General features: G+C 41.2%; 2 protein-coding genes across 4 annotated transcripts; one reads left to right on the top strand and one right to left on the bottom strand.

The window, feature by feature from the left end:
- Nucleotides 1-83: 83 nt before the first annotated feature.
- ddhd2 (DDHD domain containing 2) lies at nt 84-12,766 on the bottom strand. 3 transcript variants are annotated; one of them, XM_035905213.2, is made up of 20 exons: nt 12,660-12,766; nt 11,947-12,181; nt 10,188-10,380; nt 8,884-9,080; nt 8,664-8,753; nt 7,259-7,379; nt 7,070-7,159; nt 6,855-6,996; nt 6,527-6,735; nt 6,368-6,429; nt 6,145-6,261; nt 5,595-5,690; nt 5,220-5,396; nt 5,084-5,110; nt 4,409-4,564; nt 3,999-4,101; nt 3,763-3,924; nt 3,460-3,564; nt 1,989-2,157; nt 84-1,902 (listed from the first exon to the last, which is right to left on the bottom strand). In XM_035905213.2, exons 2-20 carry the CDS (start codon nt 12,064-12,066, stop codon nt 1,821-1,823), a joined length of 2,418 nt encoding a protein of 805 aa, XP_035761106.2. In that variant the 5' UTR covers nt 12,067-12,181; nt 12,660-12,766; the 3' UTR covers nt 84-1,820. The 3 variants fall into 3 exon arrangements, with proteins under 3 accessions (XP_035761106.2, XP_006784244.2, XP_035761107.2); XM_006784181.2 differs by lacking the exon at nt 3,460-3,564 and having other exon boundaries at nt 11,947-12,138; XM_035905214.2 differs by lacking the exon at nt 5,084-5,110 and having other exon boundaries at nt 11,947-12,138.
- Nucleotides 12,767-13,969: 1,203 nt separating this feature from the next.
- On the top strand, nt 13,970-25,933 carry si:ch211-166a6.5 (clustered mitochondria protein homolog). Its single transcript, XM_006784180.3, has 28 exons — nt 13,970-14,227; nt 16,239-16,345; nt 16,674-16,845; nt 17,506-17,643; nt 17,734-17,888; nt 17,969-18,123; nt 19,367-19,489; nt 19,640-19,772; nt 19,870-19,962; nt 20,060-20,226; nt 20,395-20,574; nt 20,660-21,097; nt 21,173-21,246; nt 21,340-21,444; nt 21,527-21,627; nt 21,711-21,863; nt 21,947-22,009; nt 22,150-22,379; nt 22,467-22,551; nt 22,712-22,865; nt 22,969-23,108; nt 23,842-23,922; nt 24,009-24,134; nt 24,240-24,349; nt 24,463-24,556; nt 24,663-24,788; nt 24,874-24,947; nt 25,120-25,933. The coding sequence occupies exons 1-28, from the start codon at nt 14,179-14,181 to the stop codon at nt 25,628-25,630; spliced, it is 4,137 nt and encodes a 1,378-aa protein (XP_006784243.2). The 5' UTR covers nt 13,970-14,178; the 3' UTR covers nt 25,631-25,933.
- Nucleotides 25,934-26,060: the final 127 nt, after the last annotated feature.

The raw sequence follows: 26,060 nt of genomic DNA, 5'->3' as shown, positions 1-26,060 counted from the left end.
GGACTGTAGAAGTAAACCTACAAAAGCTATTTATTTATTTCAAATTCAAAACAATCATGCTTCAATAAACCTGAAAAAGCACAACGCATTTGGAATATTTTATTATGGCACACAAACCATGTAGCCACATTTACAGGGAATCAGAAAGGATTTTGTTTTTTGTATTTGGTATATAACAGTATAGCAGTATAAAGTGCCCAAAACAATGGTTATGGTTTTGTAGAAGACTCATGGAATATTAAGTCCTGTTTTCTACTGTTTATCATGGCTGTGGTTTATAAAGTGAAATTTACAGACAATGATTAGGTTCTACAGAACATCGTCATGGTTACGGCGCATTTAGTGCATTTCTAAAAGAAGAAAAAGAACCAGCTGAGCAGGTTAATTCATTATTTATGCAAATATCACATGCAGAGGGCTGTGCTACCCTGATAGTGATAACAAGAGTCTTACAAAGGTAAATTACTCTAACACACACAGTTTTTAACTCATTAGTCTTGACATTATGTTGGTTGATATGCAAATTTATCTTACTTATAATACTGATATTTCCCAACAAATATATATTTTTATATAAAATAAATACATTTGAAACATCTTTTAATACATCTTGTACTTGAAATGACATTCTTATGAATTTTACAACAAAATTCTTTTGCCGTGTGCATAATATTCATTAACATTTTAGGGTGTAAGAATTGAAACAGGATCAGAATATGTTGCAAAACTCTGTGCTATTTTAAAAAAAAGAAGTGCATGCAGTGCAAACAGAAAGGGTGACTTACAAAACTTTAGTACCAACAAGGAGATAAGAAAAATCTGACCCATGGATAACGCCAAAGTTACAACTGCCCGAAGACTGGGCCAAATGGAAAGAAGCAATGACGTGGTAAAGAGGAAATGGTACAAAACTGAGGGAGAGTGGGTGAATGTGACCTTTCCATTAGTTTACACAATCTTAAAACATAGAATACCAACCCACGCTTAGAGTGCATACAAAAAGACACCTGCATTTCCAAACATCATCATGGTTCCTTCATACAGATACATGTGTTAGACACAAACATTACTTACATTAACAGCAGTATGTTTGTGAAGTAACAGGAGTGACACCAACATTACCAAAACACTGCACAAATGTATGGGAAAGCAGCTTTGGGTTTCAAGTGTCTCTGATGTGGGCAGAGAGAATAGAGCTGCCAGACAAATGTAACAGACAAAACATAAACTTTCATTTTCCTGTTTATAAAGCAAAAATCCTATTAAGTCAAACAAAACAACTCTACATGTGTGATTGCAGACTGTGCACAGAGTTGGGAAATCTATCATTTTTTTACAGACTATAAATAAATATAAAAGAATATATGTGCTATTTTTATTTTATTAATGAAATCGTAAATATGTTTTCGTTGAAAGTGCCACCTTAAAATGAGTTCTAGTTCGACATGCGACGACAAACAAGTACAAAGGTACTGTGTGCGTTTTCTGGTAGTTGTGAGCACAATATTTCAGTAACTCAGCAACTTGAAGTAAAAGAAGAGTAAAGTAAAGAATGATTAAAAATAGTGCAACCAGAAGCACGACGGTGCTTCCTGTAGTGGCAAGAAGCAGCTGCCATCCTAAATTAAGGTTAACCAAAGTATGTGAACCTAGATCACCTGACTGGAGTCAAACTGTCACTACTGAAGGGTTTGGATAGATTCTGGCAGGCATGTATCATCCCGACAGTAAGGCATTCTGGAAAAATAATGTACAAACTCTATCAGTTGTCCTTCATTTTCCTAAAATCAGGCAAACATTTCTTCATTTATACAACTTTCCTACTGTTGTGGCTGTTCGATAGCCACACCTAGGTTGTCGTAAATCTCCTTCAGCAGCAGTAGAGCTGTATCCTCCGATTCCCTAACAAGCAGAAAGACAAACCTTTTATTTGAAGTAAAAATATTTAAATCATTCCCACCAACCCTGCACAGATACGAAAAACTCACCAGTAACACAGATGAGACTGGATGGCAAACAGGTACTCGTTGAAGCTCTCAATGGGTTTCTCCTGAAGCACATAGTCGATGCGTCGACCTCCATTTAACATCCCCATTTTAATCTCACGGTGCTCTCTTTCCTCCACTGACTCTGAGGACTCTGCCTCATCAAACCCTCCTGAAGGGACAGAAATCATTACAAACGAGGCTGCACGCACCGAAACCATGACAAAACCCAACAGAGGCTCTTTGCTTTTACTTACCCTCTGTTGTAAAATAATTAACAGATAACTAAGTGAGAGCAAAGAGGGAAGCATGTGCTGTTTGCGGTGAGCAACACAAAACTAAATTTACAGAGTAATACAAGTTAAATGCAAACAGTGCCGCTAAATCCACTTCTGCAAACACTACTAACAATACTCTGAGAAGTCTACTCCAAACATCAATCAGTATATACTGCCATCATAGATCCTGTCAGATGGGGTTGGGACGCTACCCCATGGCATTAGTTAATATACATTTTAGGCTTTAAAAAAAAAAAAAAAAAAGCAAAACAAACAAAACGTGTTTTTATGGGTTTATATTAGTGAAGGACGTTTGTCAGTACTTGTCTACTATGACATTTTAGTTCATTTGATGCAGTATCAGGTACGCGTATAATTATAGGCAAATCATGAGTAAATGTCAGTAAGTTGGGGTAGTTTTGACTGATGTGCTTGTTAGCTTGCAATGAATCCCTCGAGGCTCCCCACAAAACCCCAATGCACTTCTGATGTTGGCTGTCAGCGTCTCAATCTATCTTTGCATGTACTGGCTTGTAATCCTGACATTAAAAACACAAAAACTCCCAAATAACATTCCTTTAGAATAAGGTTGTAAATGAATAGCTGTGAGTCCTGAGATAAAAACAAAAAACAAAAACGGTATCCTGTCACTTAATTGCAGGATGTGCACCCACATGCAGCTACTGCACAAGGTCTACAGATAAATATCATTTTCACCTCCAGCTAATTTCTCATGTAATTTAAAAAAAGAAAAGAAAAAACTTGACTGCTTTAAAACTGCTAGTGCTGCTTGTTCAGTCCACTGCTTTAGTTACACCGGCTTATGATACTGAGGATCCACCAGCCAGAACTAAAAGGAAGAGCGGGAGGCAGAAGCCTAACGGAGCCTGAGTCAGTAATGAGCTACAGGAAAAATACATCATATTCACTCTTTGTATATGAGCAAATGTAAATGCCGATGTAAACCTCTGTAACTGAGCAGCAAAGTAGAAATAATTAATTCTGCCTCTTTTGTATGAATACTGGAAACATGTTAGTTTTCTAGGTTAAGATGAGTAATGATGTATTCATAGGCTTAGAGCTTTCTAAGAGAGGACTAAAAGGTCATTAAACCAATGTTACAGCAGCTCTAAATTACAATGAGTTAATTACTTGTTTTGTTAATCAACCCCACGCAAATGACTATGCTAGCTTACCTCGAAAGTAATGCCTATGAATGGCACTGGACCACGCCAGTATTTTAGTCCAAAAATTAGCCCCTTTGTCTTCCCTCTTAGTAGAAGCAGTGACTGCCGCTGAGGCTGAGGTTCATAGTAAAGTAGTAAAGGGTGAGGGAAGCAGAAGAAAACACCAGATAGAGCAGAACAGAGGAGGGCAACATGCAGAGAGGGGTGAGAGGAGTACGAGGAGACTGAGTTAGACACACGTGTGCACATTCGCTCACACACGCAAACACACACAACACCCACAAATAAAGCAAATGAACATGCGTTATTTACCCCGCGTCTCCTCAAGGGTTTTCTCTGTTGTAGTTTCTCCTCCTTCCCCCGGAGGCAGTGCAGCAACTGGCAGTCTGGCAAAGGACTGCCACGCAGTCCGTAATGATCCCAGAACATTGTTCTTCAAATCCATGCTCATTCGGGTCAAGCTGTCCTTTAGTTCTACAAAACAAAGAGAAACGGAAATGAGTTCCTACAATAGTACAGCTTATTTCAGTACAGAGAAATAATCATACCCAGGTGCATCCTCTTGCGCCCTTTATGGTGAGGGATTAGCATAGGCTCCAGGTCCACCTCGGAAACAATCATGGGCTCTATCCGATAGGCAACAGGATCATACTAAACACAGATAAAAGACATAAAAGATGACCTCTTTCATCATGTGAGCAGAGAAAGAGTCCAGCAGGTGCTTGTCTATATACCAACTATTTGTTTGGCAAATCTTTTAATCTTGAATTCAACAACTAAATAAAGAAGTAGTAAATTGCAAAGAAGCTGTCTACTTTAATTCAATTACCTTAATCTAATGCTGTTAACATTTTTCATTTCCTCTTTTTTTTCCCAACTCATACTGGCAGGTGAGGTTCCTTTAAGAGATGAGTGCAGAATCAGAGTGGGCATTTGAGTTAAGTAAGGAGTTACTCACTGGGTGGTAGATGTTGTAAAAGCTCTTGCAGGTGGGGAAGGTGTAGTTTGGATCGATGCGTTTAAGCCCACGTACAGTCAGAAACATACCAATTGGAGAACCGAATGCAAAAAACGTCTGAGGGTGGAATTCAAGCTGCGGGTAATCAATGGATACCTGTCAAAAAATGGTGGGGTTAGCTTGTTACAGTGAGTTATAATTTAAATAGATTCTGTTGTAGGACACACACACACACACACACACACACACACACACACACACACACACACACACACACACACACACACACACACACACACACACACGATAGAAATAAGAAATTTCTCCTTTGGTTAGCTGTGCCATCTGAAAACATTACAACATCCAGGAAGTACACCAGCAGGTGAGGAGGACACCAGGGAGATGGCCACTCATGCAGGACTGACTCGTGTGTGTGAGGACAGACAGACAATGGCACTGGGATGTACCTTTCAATGGGACAAACACAGTACCCTAATAATGGCACAATGTGACTTAGGCACAAAAGTTCTCTTATCATTGATCTGCTGTAGTTTAGCTCCCTTGAGAGCCCCCTATTCTGACTGAAGTATATATGAACAGAAACTCCAGACACATTTAGGTCAAAGACAGCAAAGGACAAAGCCGAAGAGTATGTGGACACCATGTGAGACACACCTGTCCCTTGGCTATGCCTCCATTGGTCTGTCCAGGTAAGCGGGCGGAGGGGAGGAGAGAAGCAGGAAGGTGATGCATCAAAGCTTCACCCCCCGAGCAAAAATAACAATGGTGTATTTGTCTGCATGTGTTGTACCTGTCCAATGCCCACATCGAAGTACTCATAGTCCACAGCACTAGTGACAGACTGCGGCCTGTGCAAGTGGAACTGCTGAGGTGGTAATCCTGAAGACTCATTGCCATCCTGAGTACTTGTCACTTCAGCCTGAAGTTGTGGCCCTTGTGCCTGACACACTGCTCCCATCCTGCAGTCCTGTTATGAATAAGAAATATAAAACATTATCAGCAGGTTTTCCAAACATGGCTTAAACCATGTTAAACCAAAAAAAGGAAAGTAAATTAGCATATTCATGTAAATCACTAAAATTCACCAATATTCTCCAATTGCATTTCATTCAAGTACAAATTCTAAAAGGAGAAAGAAAATCCACATAATTGAAATGAGCCAGACCTCTGGAAGCCATTTCCTTCTGACATAATTCAGGATCTTCTTCCTAGGTCCAAGAGGAATTCCCAAATCTTTAAGATCACTGTCACGGCAAAGAGCCTAACAAAGAAGATCAATGGGTTTTTAAGTCGGATCAAATGACTCAGTGGGTGTTATTATGTCATAGGTGTCAAACTCTGGCCCGCGGGCCAAATTTGGCCCGCAGCCTAATTACATTTGGTCCACAAAGCCATACCAAATTACTATTAGAGCTGGCCTACTGGTATTATACAGCAAATATATATATTGTTTAGTATTAAGCTTTGCTTGTTCCATATTCAGTTTTTTAGCAAAACTTGTTTGAGTCCATAAGAAAAGATTCATTCTTATATCTGGAGGAAGATTTTTTTTTTTCAATAAATATTAATGTTAGCCCGCGACTTTGTTTCAGTTTTGAATTTTGGCCCACTGTGTATTTGAGTTTGACACCCCTGTATTATGTGAACAGTATACAACATGTAATGCATAGATATAACCTTCAGTTCTCTCAGTGTGTATATTTATTATGTCTTACCAGAGATTCGAGATCCAGGTTTTCTTTCTGCAGCACATCCAGATATTGCTGTAGGCCCAGTTTGTTCAGAGTCTGCTCCAGTGTGTTGCAGTTCAGATGACAGGGCTCACCAGAGATCTTAAATAAAGAAAAGGAAATAGAACTGAAAAAGCCATGAAGAAATATACAATCTTTCCTAATCAGTAAAGTTTCGTTATTCTTTGCTGGGAATGTCATGTTGTACCCCTTGTCTAGCTTGTGATTCATCCCTCTGATTGGTTAGCAGATCAAACAGGATCAGTGAACCTGCAGAACAAGAGGCAAAGCAGAAAAGTTAAAACTCTGCATTTTAGGTCCCACTTCTTTGTGATTGCGAGAGTTTCTGTGTTTGCACATCTCTAACCCAGGCTATGGCCTACTACTGAAACTGTCCCGCTGAACTCTGGGTGTCTCTGCTTAAAGAGTACATGTAGCCTGTTGAACTCCGAGGCCACTGTGTCCACTATGGTCTGGCAGTAAGTGGGGCTGTTATAGAAAAACAAGTCCAGCAGAGTGTCATTGGTGAAATGTCTCAGCCTGCTGATGCTGGGGAGAGTGATCCTCTGGATGTCCCTGGGAAGTGGGGAAGACAAGAGAAATCAGAAAACAAGAAAAGCGTCTAACAGGGTCATGAGCTGGACTGCAACAGAGAAATCCTGTTTTGTCGATGTCTAATTTCTGTTCACACTTACTCATCAACACCAGTGGCATCTCCGTGTAGAGCACTGTGCCAGTTGACTGGGAGGAACTCTACTCGGCCCACCTGACCTTCCTGCTGAGCACGCTTATAATGAGAGGCCAGGAGGGATAGGGAAACACTCCTGAAGTCATTCACTGGAAAGATATTAAAAGAGGTCATAAACACACATGGGAACATTTATATATACATATAAACAAAGAAACTTACCACACTGTATGATGGATCGGAAACGTAAGTCGCACGCAGGGCCAATGCCGTGCACCATGAAGACAACATGGTCCACCTTTTCTGGTTCACCTGCAAACACACGTACAAATATGATGAGCCTAAACCGCTAACTGTGCTATACTTGCTGAAACTGGTGACGAGTAGCTTTCACCACATTATCATACATACCATCAGGTATTTCTACAGAGATGCTGTCTACTCCCCTTTTGACAGTTCTTGGCCGGGTATGTTCTGAGGGGGAGGACACCCAGTCATCCTGCAATCCTATTGGCTGATACTGCATTATCAACTGAGAAGAAAAACAGTGGGTAGAGACTTATATGGGTGTCAAATAAGTTTAATTATATCTTTTTTTTTAATCAATTTTTTTTAAGATAAACAAAAAACAATGCTGATACAATATACAACATTTGATTCCAGTCAAAAAATGTGGCAATTGTCCGTGTCATCTACTTTTAAACTAATTATAATCAACCCCAACAAGTTCCAGTGGCCTCTCCCATTCCTGCTGTAAAAGTAAAGTCCTTCCATAAATAAAGTGTCCAAGTTTTTCTTTTATTCACATCTCTGAGATCTGTGATTTCCACATGGAAAAGGGAGCAGTGTGTCAATCAAGGATCTCATCTCTGACCCACATCACCATTATAGCTTTCCTTGCTAACATGAAAAACGGCTGGATCGCATCTTTCTTTTCTTTAGAAGAGGCGGAGACCTTCCAAACCAGACACAGATCTGCTGAAACTTGTTGACCTTTTGCTGCATTAACACTTAAACATAGTGGTGCCCGGCACATTTGATTGCAATGCAGCCTGGTGTTAACGAGGCTTACATTTGGAACTGGGACAGTCTGGAGTGGTTCCTGTTGTGTACTTACAACAGATGAACGGACATGTGCAGATGTGTGGTAAAATATTATACTGTAACTTTTTATGGCTGCTGCAAACTGCCATGAAAGTTTACCCAGGCTCAAAGTTAACTCCTCAGAACAGCATCTGGATATCTAAAAAAAAAAATTAATAAAAATTTATCTAACGGTTCAGAGTCATCTGAGCTTACACTCAAAGTGTTTGATCTCTAAATATTTGTATAAGATTTGATGTATTGAATTGAACTGTCAGTGAATCAAATGTTTTAAGTCTTCCATTCTCAAAAAGATTAAAGAGGCTAACAGCACCCGCTCTTTGCCAAAATGTAAAATTTGATAAGTTTCCTGTGATAACAGCTCTGGGTTATCAGCCAGTGTTGTATTAAGATAAAAGAGGGAGAGTGCTATTAAATAATTTTGTGAGTGCTCTCCAAGCTCACATCACATTAGTCATAAGAAGATTGTTTTTGGCAATGGGTGGCTTTTTTAAAATTTTACCCAGCAGGTTCACTGTAGAGAAAATCTCTAATATTTTATTATCTAAATAAGGTCTGTTTCCTGGTTGTTTTTTTAATATAATAAATGTAATTTGCTTTCATTTTGTTTCTAATTCAGTGAAATAAAAAACATTTTAAGTATGCAAATAGTTCTTTGAGTGGCAGTCTCAGGAACAGAATTACTCTTTGATATTTTAACAGCAGGCTTTACCTTAGGATTGTGTAAGATGACAGTCTCTCCAGTGGGAAAATCCAATTTCTTCTTCCATTCATCTGAAGTCACTGATTTCCTATAGGCTTCCTGCAAAATATTCATGTATTAAAAGTGTTACTTAAGACCAGACAAAGTTGAGAAGATTATAAAGTTAGAAAGTAGTCAGCTATAAAGAAGAAAGGGTGCTGGTGAAAGCTCATTATTTGTGTCTGACTACCTCCAGATCCTTGCTGAAATCTTCAGGATAAGGCATGAATCTGGTGTCTTTATCTCCTTTGTAAAACCAGGTGCATCTGCGGACTTCAGAGGGAGCTTGCTCCCAATACACAGCGTAACGCTTCCTTTCCTTGACATGTACATCATACCGTTGCCCTTCCACAGCTACCACCGTATCCTCCTCGCCCTCGTCGCTGACTGCGAGGTAAAACATACAAACGCAGATATAAATAAAGAAAACACTCTGGTGCTTTGATTTAATTACAGCGTATGCTATTTTTACAGGACTAAAGAAGTTACTTTGAAAATTTGATCACACGTTGTACTTTGCAGCAATTACTGGTCACTCATCGGTGACTTCACCAGCATCACCAAATGAACAATAAGTTTATTCTACTGAAATAATTTAATCATGTACCTGCTGTTAGAAACACCGTCCCTGTCTTTAGTTTAATGGAGACTGATACTCTTTTACTTGTCAACTTAACCTTTATTGACAACACCATTCATATTTTCATTGCTGTTGTCACACACAAGATCAATATTAATAATAATAATAAAACTACATGCTCCCACCTAAATGTAGATTTAGACTCTTTCTTTGGTGTTTAAATATTGTAAAATTATCTACTGATAAGTACATCTTTCTGAAGCCTTGAGGAGTATGTTATTTGTTCAAAGAGTCATACTTTTAAAATGACATTCTTATACTGCTGTTTTATTATTGTGTTTGTTTTCCTTTGGATGGGGATGTTCAAAACGTTAGTGTGTCAGTGGGAGTTAAGAACACAAAGACACACCCAAACCAACCGTGAAACTGAACTTCGGTTGGTTAAATTGTTAATAGCAGGGAGCATGTCCTAACAGAACAGTCAAATGGCCTACTGGGCATTTAGCCAGTGATAGCAACACTGTTTTGAAAGTTTATCTTTCCATCAGTTGTTCCAGGAAAACTCACTCCAACTTTTGTAATAATGACACAGGGATTATGCAGTTTTTCCTGGATACAGTAAAATCAGGTCTTACTTCCTGACATTTTCCTTAAAGGAAAATCACAAGTTTTAATAAAAATTTATTTTTTAACCAGCTTTTCATATGGGATTTTGTTTGTTTGTTCCCAGTATAGAATCTATTTTTATGACCTTTGTTAAGCAAACTGACAAACACATGTTCGTACCCTCCAACCACACCCTACTGTCAACAAAGGCCCAGAAAAATGCCTGCTGATATAACCCCAGACTATCCATTTGTAATAATTTAAATACACAGTATATTTTATAACATACAAGTAAAATACATTCTTACTGTTGGTGAAGGCATTCTCTAGTTTGTCAGAGTCTTCTCTGCTGAAAGGAAGCCAGGAGGTGTTGTCATCAGCACGTCGACAGAAGAACCAGTGACGCTGCACTTCTTGGTAAGGAGTATGAGCTGACTCCATGTCAAGCATCTCGAAAGAGGACGCTGAAGAAGGAGAAGCTTCGTCCACCACAGGTGAAGCCTGAAGAAAAATTATGGCGACATGATCGAAATCTGACATCAGTATTTCTTCCTGTGCTTACTGTCTTTGGAACAGTGCACTGTTCAACTCAGCAATTATTAGAACCAGTAAATTCAGAAGTCCGAACCAGGCTGTGCCTTTCTGTAAAATCCTATGAAGCAAGCCCAAACCATGAGACAGAACAAGGGGTGTCAGGAAAGACAGCATTAGGCCTTGTCTTTGTAAGAAGCACAAAGCCCTACTTTATGCTTTTCTTTACAAGCTGCCTCTTGTCTGTTCTTCTTTCCACAACTGATAAAACTCTAGCTTGTAAACAATCTACTTCCACTGAAAATCCAGTGGTAACACACAATGCTGCCAGTAATAATTTTGGCAATTCATTGTGTCAAACAGTGCCTGACACAACACCCGCCCACATTACTGACAGCAGCCAAATCAGTCTGCATAAAGCATCTGGACAGATTTATAATGACTGAGAATAAAGTGGAATGTGACCGACGCACCTTCCCTAGGAATTAAATCTTGCTGTTATCTTGCTAGTAAAATTTCTCCCTGAGACTTTGTTAGGCACACAACTAACTGTACCACATATTTAATGACATGTTATGCAGGGGAAAAAAGCAACAAACCCTCAGGAATGTAAATGATAAAACTCCAAAGTCACAGGCAGAGATATTCTGACAGTAGCCCAGATGATCACACCAGGACTGTTGTCACTTTTGCATTACCTGCTTTACTTAAAACTTTACAATGAGTCAAACCACAAAAAACAAACATTATTAAATGTCCATCTATTACTACTACACACTACCAGAGTGGCTCTCAAACTGCAGATTAGTGAAGTTAAAGCTTCAGTCAGACAGGCCTAAAGACTGCCCGGTGACAGGCTGGGAACCCAAAATCTTAATTTAGATTAATATGGCTTTTATATTGTGATGCAAGCTTAATAAGGAAATCCCAGAAAGGCAAAGTCGTCACCCCCACTGAAAACACTGCATCCAGATAAACATAATCACTTTCTGGGATATGAAGTTATGAAGATATGAAATTACTCCCATTATCCTGCTGTCCTTTATTAAGTGGCTCTACAGAGTAGTGGTTTACACAATTGGCTAACAAGGGAAAAATCCCTGGTTCCTTTCTGGGGGGAAACAGATATCCATTGGATCAAGCATAAAAATCTCCAAATCTGACTGCTCAAGCCTATCCTTCATGCCTTTGGGGTATTGTTTTTTGCTAATATGTCATTTATGTCTCCAAAAGTTGATTCTGTTCATCTGGACGTAGCGTTTTGTGGGAGAAACGTTTTGTCACTTGGATGAGTGACAAAACGTTTCTCCCACAAAACGCTACGTCCAGATGAACAGAATCAACTTTTGGAGATTTACTTACCTGGATGATTGAGCATCCATCAAGATGTCATTTATGCTACATTTCATTTTATGTATAGTCCCTTCTGTCACTTTTTTATGTCTGGTGAAACAGGTTAGGACTAAATTCATATTAGGGTTAGTGTTGCTGCATCCAGCAACATTTATCCCCCCATGGTTATGCATGTACTCTCACCTGATCCTCAGGTGTGCTCCCCGAGGCCACTGTCTTAGTGGGGTTGTCGAGCAGGTCTTGGGAGTTATCGCTTGGGGCAGCCCGAAAGAGACCCCCCTCTTCACCTTCACTGACTGACATGAGCCCGATGATCAACTCTTACATGAAGCGGGCAGGAGGACACACATTCACAGGACATGTAACAACCGAGTTCTGCATGGATGACACAGACAGTCAGTGGCATCCCATACATAACCTGTTACAACGTGTAAAAACAAAAAATACAAAACGAGTGAAAGTGTTGCATCAGATTGTGGCACAGAGAGAATCACAGGTGGTGAGAAAAGAAGAGCCAGCTAAGCTCCAAGGATAAACTGACAGCTGTCTCTTTAGCTGCTGGCCAGTAACGGTGAACAGAATGGAAATACAAAAAGCTACAAGTTCACTCACACAACGGCTGTATCATAAGTTGTGATGATGTACGTGGCAGGGAAACGCTGTACACTATCTTGACTAAAACAATGTTCATGGTTAACTGCCACGTTGTAAGCCTTGTATTTTAAAGGATGCAAAAACACAATCGCCGAGGCCAAGAGTTGTAACGCTGGTTGAGGTTTATGCTAACTGAGTTACAATGGCTGGACAGGACGCTATTATTACAGTTCTTTTTGTTTCCAAACATTGTTATTAGACATCACAGCATTAGTAACAGACAGCTGTTAAGTTAAACTCACCGACAACTTCACAAAGACCTAATGCAGAGGATTTAAATTGTTTGTTTATTCTATCTTGTCGTGGCTAGCTCGGTTAGCAGAGGACAGCCTCCTGAAACGATGCTAGATTGTAGTGACCTCGGAAATATGAACATTACTGAGTGAGCATTCACGACTGACTACAATGTAGGTCAAAACCACAGACTCGGGATAACTACATCAATTTGGATGTTTCTCCGATGCCTGTACTACAAAGTGTGATCATTAGAAGGCGAAGTACTTAACCATAGCGTCTAGTGTTAGTATTAGTCTTTATAAAATAAAATAAACGCATCTTTATCATTAAAGTATTTTTATATATTTCTTATAGGTTATTATAAGAGCAGTTACATTAAAACCCAAGGAATAGTATCACAAAACATGAACTAAAGAGCTGCATTTTCGTAATTAAAATGAAATCTACAAGGGGCTCCTGAAGGTAACGTTACGTTTACGTCCCTAACGTGGTACGGGGTGTTTCACTGTGCTGAAAACGAGGTGTACCCTACTCTGATACTTTCAGATACATTCATCCAGTTATATACCAAAACTTAAACGTGACGAGTGTCAAAAAGCCATCATCCACCATAACCTGGGATATTTCGATCCTGTGGGGATATCTTATAATATGGCAAATATGGCAGAAGTGACAAGCAGCTGACTTTTGTCCAGATGCATACTTACTTCCCTGACTTTCAGCTGAGAGATGTTTTATAACACCACCACCGAGCACACTGTAGATGACTAAATATAGTTTTATGAGATTGTAGCAGCCGAACCCAGAAATCTTAATGCGTGTTTGGACTGAAATCTGCACAGGTATGCGTGAAATGTGACTGTAGTAGGTGTACACTTTTCAACAGAGATGAGTAACCAAGTCACACACGGGCACACCCATTTGTGGAAGGGTAGCTTTCTCACGGTTGTATTTTCTGCAGACTCTGAGTAAACTTGTCACAAATGAAGAAGCCCAGAAGCTGCACCCAACAGCACTCACTTGGCGTTAGATTACAGAACACGGCCTCATCATTCCCCTTTGTTAACATCTGGACATGTGTGGACCAATGCGCTGAGCGAGCTTCCACATAATGCAATATAAAACACTTAGATTCAAAAGCAGTTTTTGTTGGACTGGTGTCAAAGCAGTCTTTAATTCACACTTCTACTCCAGGGCTTCTGGAGGGAGGAGTGAACAGAGACACACCCAGTCCAACAAGCGTGTGAGACAGCCGGAGTAATGAGCCTGTGTGGAGCAATAAGAGGAGGGTGTGGCTTTTTACACAGGGAGAGTAGATAAGCTAAGTTTGCTTTGTAGACAGGACAGGAGTTGCAGTTCTGAGCAGGCATTTTACCTTCAGTCAGTAGGACTGCGCGTTTCCACTTGTCTTCTCTCGGTCTTTTTTTCCGGGAGTTTTTAAACACGACTGCGTGGTAGCAGCTTCCACCACAGAAGAAGTAAAACACAAGAAGACAGCTCCAGGAAAAACTTCAGCAGGCAGCCATGAAGGACAAAGTGAGGAGAGGAGGAGGAAGAAATCAAGCCAAGGCTGGTAAGAACTAGTCTGTGGGATATGTTTTACGTGTGCGCGCCTCTCTCTTTGGCACTTTCTTCCTTTTTGTGCTTGTGCGAGGGGTGTCTCCCGTAGCAGGAGAATGTGTGGAGGGTGAGAGATTCCAGCACTGTACTGCTGCTCTGAACATGGCCGGTGCTTTTACCAACTTCCTGACCACTTGAAGCATCTCCTGCTGTGTATTTTGCGCATTTATTGAGTGCCACACACGCATACACACGTGCTGCGATGCAGCTAAAATCGATAGGAATATGTACACAGATGTGTAAGGGGCCTTAAAATATCCACTTACAACCTTTTTAAGAAGTGAAACTCTACACACTTTCTTGATTTTTGTCCAAAACAGTTGCCACACTCTTGTGAGGACCTCCTACGTGTTGCCACTCCCCTCATACATAACATGCTGATTGAGTTAAGGTAGAATGTGCGCTAGCCTGTCACCAATTAAATTGCCCCGAGGGCGTTTTTCTTTCAAAAAATGTCATTAATCTTAACTGTGATCGACAGTTTAGGTAATTTCAAAGTACAGAGGAATGCTTTGACAATTACCGTTTTGCATCGTTACCATGAATGCGCTGTAGCATATACATTTCTTTGCTTCCTAGCTCGATTATAGTGCAAGCCAACTTCAGGAATCAATGCCAATATAGACTCTGTACGAGCTCCAAAAGAGAAGTGGAGAAGAAGAGGGACATTCTGACAACCAATCACAAACTGCTATTGTTTTGGGTGCTTTCCAGTTGCAAAGTAGTCCCAGATTGACAGCAAGAGTTGTGGCTGTGCTGCAGAGTGAATGAATGACAGTAGCCAGAGATAAGATCAAAGTTATTTTTGGCCTTTGCAATGTGCATGTTATGTTTTAGTAGCCATTGTGTGAATGCATCATTGCAAGCAAGCCTGATCCATCACCTAGGTTTTAGTTTTGTGTCACAGTTTGCTGCTTTTATCTACATAGCAGCGTTGGGTGTTGGCTGTCCCTTCACTCTGAGATGGCATGTAGGCCAGTATGCAAATGCAACAGGTTTAGCCATACTTCCATTAGTGGAACACGCCAAGTCCTGTTCTCCCTGCAAGTGTGTGTAAAAAGCTAGACACTCCCCATGTTTCCTTCTCTTTTTTTCCCCTCTTCCTTGTATAAATTCACTCTCCTTCAGGCACTCTGTTACATACCAAACTTTCCATCCTAGCTCATACTCATTTTAGAGGAAATTAGTGGGAAGAATGTGATAAATTATTACTATTCCTTTGTTGTTTGACTCTGTTTTAAAAGTGGCAACTAAGCAGTATTGAGAATAAGAGTATTGTGAATGTTGCCCAGATTGAGTCCCTGCCTCATCACGGTAGGTAAAATACAAAAGGAAGGCAATGATTTGCAAGTAGTACAGCAAGAACGTGCCAAATGTTACAGCTGAGAAGCTGTAATCTTTTATTTTTAGCATATACTTCGAGCAAACCATTTCATAAAAGTCGGGCTCCTTTCCCACCGTGCTGCATGTGTCCGCTTCTTCTTAACAGCCCTGCAAGTGTTTGGGAACTGAGGGGACCATCTGCAGCTGAAAGGTTTTTTCATTCTTGCTGCTCAACAGTTCAGGGCCTTCTTTGTCATCTTTTTCTTTTAATCATGTGCCAGATGTTTCAGTGGGTGGCAGGTTCGGACTGCAGGCTTTTTCTGACATGCTGCTCAAATGGGTGCAGAAATATTGTTTGTCTCGCTGAAGGAAGCAAGGCCTTCCCTGAAAAAGGGAATAAAATACTTCAACATAAATGGTGCCTTCACAGATATGTAAATCACCCAAACTTGATGCTACTTTTTGCTGTCCTTCAAAATGTTTGCAATCAGATATGATGATTAAATGATTAGCAGGTGTTTCACTCTGTTTTATAGGCATGTCAACAGAATCTCAGCTGTTCTGGAAACTGACATGTTCTGCTCCTTTTGCAGAACTCTTGATTATCCTGTTGAATCTGTTCCTCTGATTTCTCAAAACAGATGCAAACAGCGTGACTGGAAGCGATGCTGTCAGTATTCGCCTAGATGATGTCACATCGTTTTCTGTAAAGATCCAGGGAGCAGGAGTAGAGCCCTTTGAGCTGCAGGTACTGACTCTCACTGTCTGTTCCTATTTTCCTTGTTTTTTGATTTTTGTTTGTTTTTTTTTAAAGCGGTGATGGCTATTTTTGTAGGGTCTTTACCTTACAATATAAAGCACCTTGAGGTAATCGCTGTGATTTGGCACTATATATAGAAATAATATTGAAATTAAAATTTAGCTGGAACTATGTATTTATGGTTTATCATTTTTGTTCTTTGTTATATTTGCCACTGTGGATGATTCTGTATGTTTGAAATTCTCCTCACAAGTAGATATTTGAGTGTTCGCAGATTGGATTTAACTGGTGTGTGTTTAAAAATTCATCTCTGTAGGTCCATGGCTTTTGGCTTGTTCAAGATGCAGTAATGACTCTGCTTTCGAGGAATGAGGTGTGCCCGCGCTCCAACCTCTCACTCACACTAGCCGGGGCAACTCTGGATCCCCTTGCTCAACTGCAAAATGTCAAGGGTCTTAAAGCAGGTGCCATCCTTCGCCTTGTGGAAGGTATCATGTTTTTGTTTTTAATAAGCTGTCCTTGGCAACCACTCAACAATTCTTACATATTGGTGAATTTCTTATTGAGTCAATTACTGCCTGTTTTATTCTTTTGGTAATTCAACCCATTTACACATTAGTAACATTTTAATTCTATAGCAAAAGTCACAAAGTTAACCAAATGCAAGTGGAAAGGTGTGGGGGGTTTTTTTGTTTGTTTTTTTTAAAGCAGACCTCGAGGTTGGAGGGAGAGCATTCCAGAGCACAATTATGTTCATAGCTTGTTCATTTTAACAATAATCCTATCCATATTTTCACCACACTCTCACCCTTTCTCCTCCACTGACACCTAAGTCTATCTTGGCTCAGTGTAAACACCTGACTCACTTTTTCTGAGTCATCACACAAAGGTTTATAGATGCAGAGATTTAGTTGTAGTCTTTGGAACCATAAGTGCAAACTCAAGTATTTCACTCTCACCCTCTAGCTGCTGAAGCAATGTACCCTCGAGCACATTCCTTATGTATCTTCTTTGTTGAACTCTGTACGGCTTGTTCTTTGAAAACAGGGCTGATCATTTTCAGGTGGTTATCAGATCTTTGTCGTATTGCTGAGAGTTTTATAATTGGTCGATCTAAATTTTCTGTTAACCAGCGCATCTCTTTTCAGAGCCTTACAGTTTCCGCTCAGCCAGAGTGCATCTGGTTCGTGTGCTTGAGCTGCTGAGAGCATCTGGACCTCAGGATGCACTGAGAGAAGGACGCTCACCTAGCGTACTGGAGGCACTCACACATACACAAATACCAGGTAAACGCACACCCTGTGCATTTAGACAAATTGTAACACGTAGACCAAAGATGGACTCTAACTCAGTCGAATCTTTTTTTCCCAACGTAGAATCTAGCTTACAAAATGGAAAGAGCCTTAAGCGCTCTCTAAGCCACACAAAAACTGAATCAACCAGCCAGGATGGAGCGCCCCCTGAGTACCTCCTTCCCGGTTCCTCGGAAAGACCGCTCATGGCCCTGCTCCCACATAGCTCCCAACCAGAGGTGCACAAATAACTGGAATCTTTTTTTATTTGTTTCACCTAAACACATTCACTAACTCTGCATCACTTTATCCTCATCAGGCCCCCAGTTACCTGAAGGACCTGTCTCTCAGCTGCTGGAACCCTCCTCCAGGACACAGGAAGTTGCAGGGGGACTTCCTGTACATCACTGCGGTTACAATGGAGGGGCGACGCTGTGACATCACATCCTGTCCAAAAGGTTTTTTCCTAAATAGGTAAAGAAATTTATTTTATTTAATCAAACTGCTTTCTGTGGCGGTGAGGAAAAGCAACAGCAGGCTAATAATACACAACCCACAATCCTTATACTCATGTTGTACTTTGTTTTATTGTGGCCTTTGACACAAGCAGTGATGAATATTTCATTGGTTATTATTAGTTCTGAACACTGACAGGAAAGACTTCATAGTTATAAAGAACCTCTACTGGGAACAAAGTTCAATGACATTGGAGAATTTATCAAAATCTGAAGGTTTACAGCAAGCATGTGCTGTCACCTGACCTAATTTCTCTGTACTGTGAGAGCATCATCATGAGATTGATGGAATGACAGGCAATGTGGTTAGTGGGTACCTTTATTAATAACCTGAGGTATGCAGATGACGAGAATATCGCACACAGAACGACTGAAGTTTTAAAAGAAGACAAAAGCTCACCATGTAAGAATGTCAAGCAAGCAAAATTGTGTGGACACATAAGAAGAGGTGGACTGGAATATGGTACACTGGCCTGCATTTAGGAAGAATCTGAGAAAATGTACCTCTTTTGTTTTAAGAGAATTGGATGGCAGCAACAGGACACAAAATGTGTGTCAGCGCCATGTTTCCCACTCTGTAGCATCCTCTCTTTAAACTCTGGAAACTGAGGAGGCCAGCTGCTGGACATCTGTGAGAGGAGTGTTGTCCCATTCTAGCTGCTCAACAGTCCTGGGTCACCTTTGTATATTTTAATTTCATGATGCTCCAAATGTTTTCAGTTGGTGAAAGAGCTCAACTGCAGCACGTCAGCACCTGAACTCTGTAACTATAAGGCATGTTGTTGTAGCAGATGCTATGTCTCTTTTGATGATGAGTAGATTACGAGACAATCAAAGTCTTCACAATTTTTATGTTGAGGAACATTATTCTGAAACTTTCCAGTTTGTAGATGCAGGTTTGTTTTTTTTTTTTTTCCCCCACACTAGTGAAACTCTAGCCAACTTTATTTACACTCTTTATACCCAATCATGTTGCTGACCTGTTGCTAACCTAACTGGTTACAAAATGTTCCTCCAGCTATTTCGTTCTAGTACCACTTTTTTATTTTTTTATTTTTATTTTTTTGTCTCGACTCTTTCAGAATTGGATATGTACCTACTTGCATACTTTCTGGGCCAATGCACTCAAAGAAAGAAAATGAGACGACCGCATCCAAGTTGGTTTAATCATATTCTCTCTCTCTCTCTGACATCTTTTGCAGGTCCACAGAGGATGTGTTTGATCCTCGTCCTGCACAGTCTTCTCCAGTTTGTCACTGTTTAACCGACTTGCTTTGTCATATTAGTCCTGCCTTCAAACAAACCTTTACCACACTCAAAAACAGGTAACAACATTGTTCTTTACAAAGTGAGTAATACAGCACTGAATATGCATCCCTTCCAGCCTTTTGATTGGCAAAAGAAATGTTTAGTATTGCTTTGAAAATAACCAACTGAATCGTCTTTGGAGTAAAGCAGCTTTTTCCTCTTTTTAGGCCCCTGCAACCGCCAGTAGAGGTGATACCTACACCCTACCATACGATCAGTTGGCTCGGTCCTCCGTGCGCTACACGCACTCACAAAAACGCCTTCACCAGACTGGGAGTAGATGATCAGGCAGCAACACAGGTTGTTTATAGCAGAAGACAGTTGTTTTCTGATGGTTGCTGGCAGCAGTTTGCTGTTGGCGGTGATCCTAATTATGCATGCCTTTGTTTATACGCAGCCTCCAGACTGGAACGAGGAGCTACAAGCAGCCAGAGATCTTCCTCAAGGAAGTCTGGAGGAGAGGCTGCAGAGAGACAAAGCAGTACTTCAGGTAAATATAAAAGCTGTCATTTAGCTTGATGTAATAGATTGTATTTGTCTTTTTTCATTCACTTTCATATACTCTTTATTCATTCCTTTTTGCTCAGGTGAACAGTGCATTTGTGAATACTGTTATGCAAGGGGCCGAGACTGTGGTAGACGGTTTTGTTGAGCCAGTTAATGGAAACCCAGGGGACCCAGCTTTCCTGTGGGGTGGCCTTTACATGAGCCAGGGGGCAGCAAGTGCAGTGTTTGGTGGCGAAAGGGGTCGCAGGTAAGTGCAAACTCCCTAAAAAAGACAAGACGACCTGATGCCCTTTGCTTCTTATGGGATGTACGTATATGATCCATCCCATGTTGTGTATGATAAAATGACTCTTGCATTGTAGTTGTGCTTTTATATTGGCACTGACTATTTTTATCCTCCTCCTTGTATTTGCAGGGCTGCTCAGAGGCTGGAGCTTAACGGTGTGCAGGCTTACAGTGACTTGGAGGGTCTGCAGGGGCTGCACACTATACCCACAGCCATTGTTGACTACAGAGGGGTTCGCCTGTCTGCCCAGGGTCTGGCCCCTGGCTTGGAGGGCTCGGAGCAGGACCAGAGAACTGCTCCTGCTTCAAGGTACACTCCCTGAAGCTGTTTAAGAATGTTTAGTGGTATTAAATTTTCACAGATTTTAATGCTACCTGTCTCATTCGACCTTCAGAGGTTTGCTGTATGGTGTAAATGCAGGACCACAAGAGTCTCCCCATCGTAGACGGCTACTAGAACTGTTGGCTCATGCAGCCAAGTCCCTTTCGCTGCAGAGACATGTTGTCCTGGCACCCAACGGTCACCAGGTGCCCCTGTTCACCTCGGTGGATGCGCAGGGGCTGTTGGGAGCTGATGGGAGGTTCTACTTATTAGATGTTTTAAGAAGTTTCCCAGCTGATGCCAACTTCTGTCCAGAGGCACAGACTGAAAGCTGCACGGTGACTGGAGAAGAAGAGAGTAATGAAACCTGTAATGAGGATGAGAATAAGAATGACTGTATAAAAGAAGGTTGGCCAGAGGATTATCATGCAAATACTGACCTTCCAAGGAGTTTTCCTCATGGCCTCTGCAGACTGAGGCCAGAACTGATGCAGGCTTTCAGTCAACACAAGTGAGTAGTAAATCAGAGATTTATTTTAAACTTAAGTTTTCATGAAGTTTAAGTTTCTCTTGTTTTGTTTTTAAGACACTGCCAGTTCACTCAGCGTGTCAGAGAGTTGTTGGATGAAAATGGAGGATTTGAAGAATGTGCCACATCTGGTAAGAAGTGTTAGTAGTTCTTACTGAATGGACACTGAAATCATGGCTGTACTTCAGCACATTTTAAGTGAAGTTGTCATTTCTTTTTCACAGGTGACTCTCGAGCCACTGCTGCCGTCCGAGCTGCGTGTAAAGACGTGGGCTCAGTTAGTGACATCCTCTTTGAGATGCGCTTTAATCCAAATGTATTTTCTCCAGGTATGCAGACTAACTAGGCAAGTATGCTATAGCAGAGCTCTTATTAGAACACATCATGACATGCTTCTTGTACAAATTTTAGGGGTAGCATTTCCTCCAGGGGAAAGCACATCAACAAAGCTGCAGGAACGGTTACTGAGGGAAGCGGCAGCTTTCATCATCACACACCAGATACCAGCTTTTGTAAGTCCAATCAGAGTTAATGTGCTCCAAATGGTGTCTTTTGAAAACAAACATGTTCACTAGATGCCTGTTTGTGTCTGCAGTTGGAGGGTTGTTTGCACAACAGTGAGGCTCCAATGGACGGAGCTACTCTAAAAAATGCTCTACATCAGAGAGGCATCAACCTCCGGTACCTGGGCCATGTGGTCAAGGCTATTGTCCAATCGGAACACAAGGAGCACCTGAGGCATATAATGGTTCGTTTAACTTTAAAAACAAAGCCTAACTCGGTCTTTATGGTGATGCTGCTTTCTTACATCCTCCTTCCTGTTTTCACCAGAGAACGGTCGTAGCTGAAATTTTTATTCGTTCAACAAGAAGGGTGTTCAACAGTTTCCTCCAGGTACTTTTTTTTTTTTTTTTATAAATGTTCCTTGATGAGAACTCCAATTAATCACCCATGTTTTCACACCTTGGGTTTTAAAAAGGCAGCTGGTGTGGTTTCCAAGGAATGAACTAAAGCCTCCATTCATGTCTCTGTAGGGCGTGGATGTGCCGAGTCTCTCCGCAGCCGTCAGTCACTTCCTTAGCTGCATGTTGGTTCCCCACTTCCCGCCCACCTCTGTAGGAGAGGATACTAAGAAGAAGTCAAGACGGCGTGGCCGAGGGGCCGGGGCCTCTGAAAGCACACCCTGGAGCACACTCACGGGAGCCGAGCTGTGGAACCTGGTCTGCCAGGATGCTGCTGAAACCTATGTCTTTGATAGCCTGGGGTGAGGGCATGGCCTTTGTTCTCCACATGCATTTATTATCTAATAGTAGAGAATCAATTTGAGAACAACCTGTTTTTTGTGGAACAGCTCTGGGCCAAACTACCTGGTGGAGCACTATGGCCTGCAGAAGCTCTCCTTGCTCAGAGAGTTCTGTTTAAAGACTGGTGTACAGGTAACAGACATCTGGAAATATGAATGCAGTTTTAAATTTGTCAGTCCAAGTAGAGGATATGGATATTAATGTGTACATTTAAGTTGAAAAATTAGCTTTTAAAAATCAAATTCTGTATATTAAAAGGGAAAGGCACTTTTTAATCCTGTATCCACACTAGTTGAGACTGAGAGACTACTCCTTTGACAACCAAAACAAAGCTCCTATTGGTCCAGAGGACATCATCAACATGATCCCTGTTGTCAAGCACATTCACATGCCAACTGTGGATGCCTCTAAAGTATATCAAGCTGCACAGCTCTCCATTCAGAAGGGTAAGTCACAAGTCCAACTGCTGCAGACTATTGTCTCTATTTATTTTTTTTCTTTCCCGCAGTGTGAATTTACTGAAAAATAAGCTTTGTGTTATGATTGCAGGTCTGCTGGATCAGGCCCATGAGCTGTTAAAAGAAGCGGTTTACCTGTATGGTAGAGCGTGTGACGATCTGCACCCTGAGGCTGGTTATTGCCACACCTTGCTGGCCAAGGTGGCTTACCTCCAGGGGAAAACTGCTGAGGTATGCTGACTGATCAACGGTTTCTGTTAGCCACAAACATTAACACATAATAGAGGTGAAAATAATAAGACAGCTTTACTGGATCTTTGAAAAACAATTTATGCCACGTTTGAGAGAACACTGCAGCATTAGCTACACCAGATGTACAAATTATTGGGCCACACAGTTTTAATCTTTGAATTCAGGTGTTTTCAGTCCCATTGTCACAGGTGTGTAAACCAAATGCCTACTCATGCTGTCTGCCTTTACAAACATTAGTGAAAGATTGGGTCATTCTAAAGAGCTTCCTGAATTTGAGCATGGTGCTGTAGTGGGAAGCCACTGCTGCACAAGTCAGTCTGTGAAATTTCTTCCCTCCTAAATATTCCACCATAAACTGTAAGTGGCATTATTGCAAAGTGGAAGCATTTAGGAACCACAGCAACTTGGCCACAGTGTGTCAGACCACAAAGTTAGAGCAGGGTCACAAAGGCTCTGACTCACCAATCGGCCTCTATAAAACATTAACATCTGCACAAACTGCATCAGGAGCTTCATGACACGGGTTTCTGTGGCTGAGCAGCTGCTGTAGGTGTAAGGTGAAGGTGATCCTGTATTTTTGTTTGTCTCATCTGCATTGCATGATTCTTTTGGTTGATTGATGCAGACATGTATGCACTGCTCCCTCCCTTAACTGTTCCTTTTAATATAGATGAAACTATCAATTTCTCATCTGACTTTCTTTCTCCTTAAGGCCCGCAGTGTCCAGCTGAAGGCAGTTGTCATCAGTGAGAGGGTGCTCGGCTTCGATCATCCAAACACGATTCAGCAATACGTGAGTATAGCTACACATTTGTATATTAGAGAATGTACTTTATCCAGTCATCACAAAGTCACAGTTGCCATTGTTTTTGTATGTAGGCCCTCTTAGGTGTGTATGTGTATGCTGGAGGGGAGACCACCCTGGCACAGAAGTGTTTCCTCAGAGCTCGTCTGTTAATGCTTACAGTGCACGGAGAAGACCATCCATACACAGCAACACTGGATGTAGGTTTGATGGACTTGAGTCTGGAATGCTCAGAAGAAAAGCTTTTGACAATATAATGAAAAGTGAAATGACTATATGAAAGTGCTAACACTTTCTTCTTGTAGAACTGCCTTGGACTGGTGCTAGCAGAAGATCAGACAGGCCAGTTCCTAAAGAATGCTGTGAGACTTAACACTTCCTTCTTTGGCCCCACATGTGAACAGACTGCTCTAAAGTAAGATGTGATTTATACTCTTGATAATATTTTGAATAAAAAGTCAGTGTGATGTCTATTATCCTCTCTCCCCAAAACATGACCATGTTTCTCCCTGATTCTTGTCTGTGCAGTCAGCACTTGTTGGCCCAGTGGATGTGCAGTAAGGGTGACTACAGAAGTGCTATGACACATGAGAAAGAGGCCTTGACTGCCTTTACCTCTCTGGTCAGTAAATGTGTGAGAGAGGAAGTAAAGTGGGTTACTGACTGTATTTGCATGGACTTAAATGTTGTTTTTTTTGTTTTTTGTTTTTTTCTGCCCCCCTCTTTAGTTTGGAGAAGATCACCCACAAACACGCTGCAGCAAAGACTTCCTGTCCACAATAACCAAGCAAGCGGTAAAAGTTGAACGCACTCTCAGACAGGCAGGAGCTGAGTGCACAGAGGCAACTGTGGAGGTAGGTGCCTGAAAGCATGCGCAACTCTCGCTTTCAAAGGAAAAAGTAAAGCATGCTAAACCCCATTGTTCTCCATTTCCCCCAGTGTCTCAGTCCAACATCCGACATTATTCTGGAGCAGATGGTTCTAGTTATGGGGATCAGGAATATTACACAGAGGTAAATATTCATAGTGGGATGGCATACCCAGTGTTAAAGCAACGTGACAATGCACGTCTCAAAAATGGACTTTAGAAATGGTGTTTTAAATTCTAGTTGGATTGTATGTGGCTTATTTCAGTATTAGCATTTCTTATGTATAAACCCACTTGTGACACGACTGTTTTCACAGTAATAGGTTCCAGGAGTATAAGCAGAAGCATCTTGAGCTAAAGGCTGCAGTGGTGAAAGAGCTGGGACTAAAACTACCTAATGTCGCCTCAGTGGCTGTAAATGAAGGAGGGAAACGTTCAGACCGAGAAAAGGAACCAGCGGGTGGGGGAAACCCAGCAGAGGATACAAGCAAGTGCCAGCAGGACCAACAAGTAGAAGAAGAATCTCTGGAGAGCACTGGGCAAGTTTCAGCTAATGGTCAAGTGATTGAGCCAGCTGAGCAAAACCAGCAAAAGGAGAAAACCAGTGCAGAAGGTGACAAAGCGGCCTCTGATGAGGTCAAAACGGTAAATGATGAGATGGAGTCGAGCTCAGGCGAAATAAATGTAAGGATGGACGTCCCTGCAAGCCCATCGGCCCTGAGAAGTGACGTGAGCTGGGCAGATGTTGTTTCAAAGTCCAGAGGCAAAGCTACAGCCGTAAATGGAGAAGGAGATGGCAGCACTGCCAATGGAACAGCTGAAGAATGATCACGAAGCCAACAAACAGTTGTAATAAAGTTTTCCAAAGTCACTGCTGTAAGATTAAAAAAAACTCTTCCAGTATTTCCTGATGAAATTTGATCCAATGAACAAGAAGGACAGAATGACTATTACTTTATCCTGAAGATTTTACCTTAGTACTGACTCGGAGAGGGTTTAACCTTTTGTTTGTTTTTGTTTTTTCAATAATAAACTTTTTACCTTGGTGTATTCAAAAGTGTGCCTTCAGGTTTTTTTTAAATGCACTTACATGACATGACTTTACATCATGTGAATTTTAAAACGCTAAACTCTATTAATCTGTAAATCAGGATGCATCTGTTCAAATTTAAAGTTCTATTTGTACACAGGTGAGCTGAAGCACTGGAAGGTAGACTGTAAAATAAAAAGGGTTAGCTTTTATAAAATCTTACTATTC

The sequence above is a fragment of the Neolamprologus brichardi genome, chromosome 12, assembly GCF_056152115.1.
Source record: "Neolamprologus brichardi isolate AB-2024 chromosome 12, ASM5615211v1, whole genome shotgun sequence".
Taxonomy (NCBI): Eukaryota; Metazoa; Chordata; class Actinopteri; order Cichliformes; family Cichlidae; genus Neolamprologus; species Neolamprologus brichardi.
Note: the sequence above shows the minus strand (reverse complement) of the source record. Positions and strands in the feature narration are given on the sequence as shown.

Excerpts from the sequence above, each read along its gene's own strand:
- ddhd2 (XM_035905213.2), bottom strand. The coding sequence starts at position 12,066 with ATGTCAGTCAGTGAAGGTGAAGAGGGGGGTCTCTTTCGGGCTGCCCCA. Across the intron at positions 7,380-8,663 it reads TCATCTTACACAATCCTAAG|TTGATAATGCAGTATCAGCC; the intron begins GTAAAGCCTGCT and ends TTTTCTTCTCAG. Across the intron at positions 5,111-5,219 it reads TCGATGTGGGCATTGGACAG|ACCAATGGAGGCATAGCCAA; the intron begins GTACAACACATG and ends TTACCTGGACAG.
- si:ch211-166a6.5 (XM_006784180.3), top strand. The coding sequence starts at position 14,179 with ATGAAGGACAAAGTGAGGAGAGGAGGAGGAAGAAATCAAGCCAAGGCT. Across the intron at positions 20,575-20,659 it reads AGAACTGCTCCTGCTTCAAG|AGGTTTGCTGTATGGTGTAA; the intron begins GTACACTCCCTG and ends TTCGACCTTCAG. Across the intron at positions 22,380-22,466 it reads TATGTCTTTGATAGCCTGGG|CTCTGGGCCAAACTACCTGG; the intron begins GTGAGGGCATGG and ends TTTGTGGAACAG.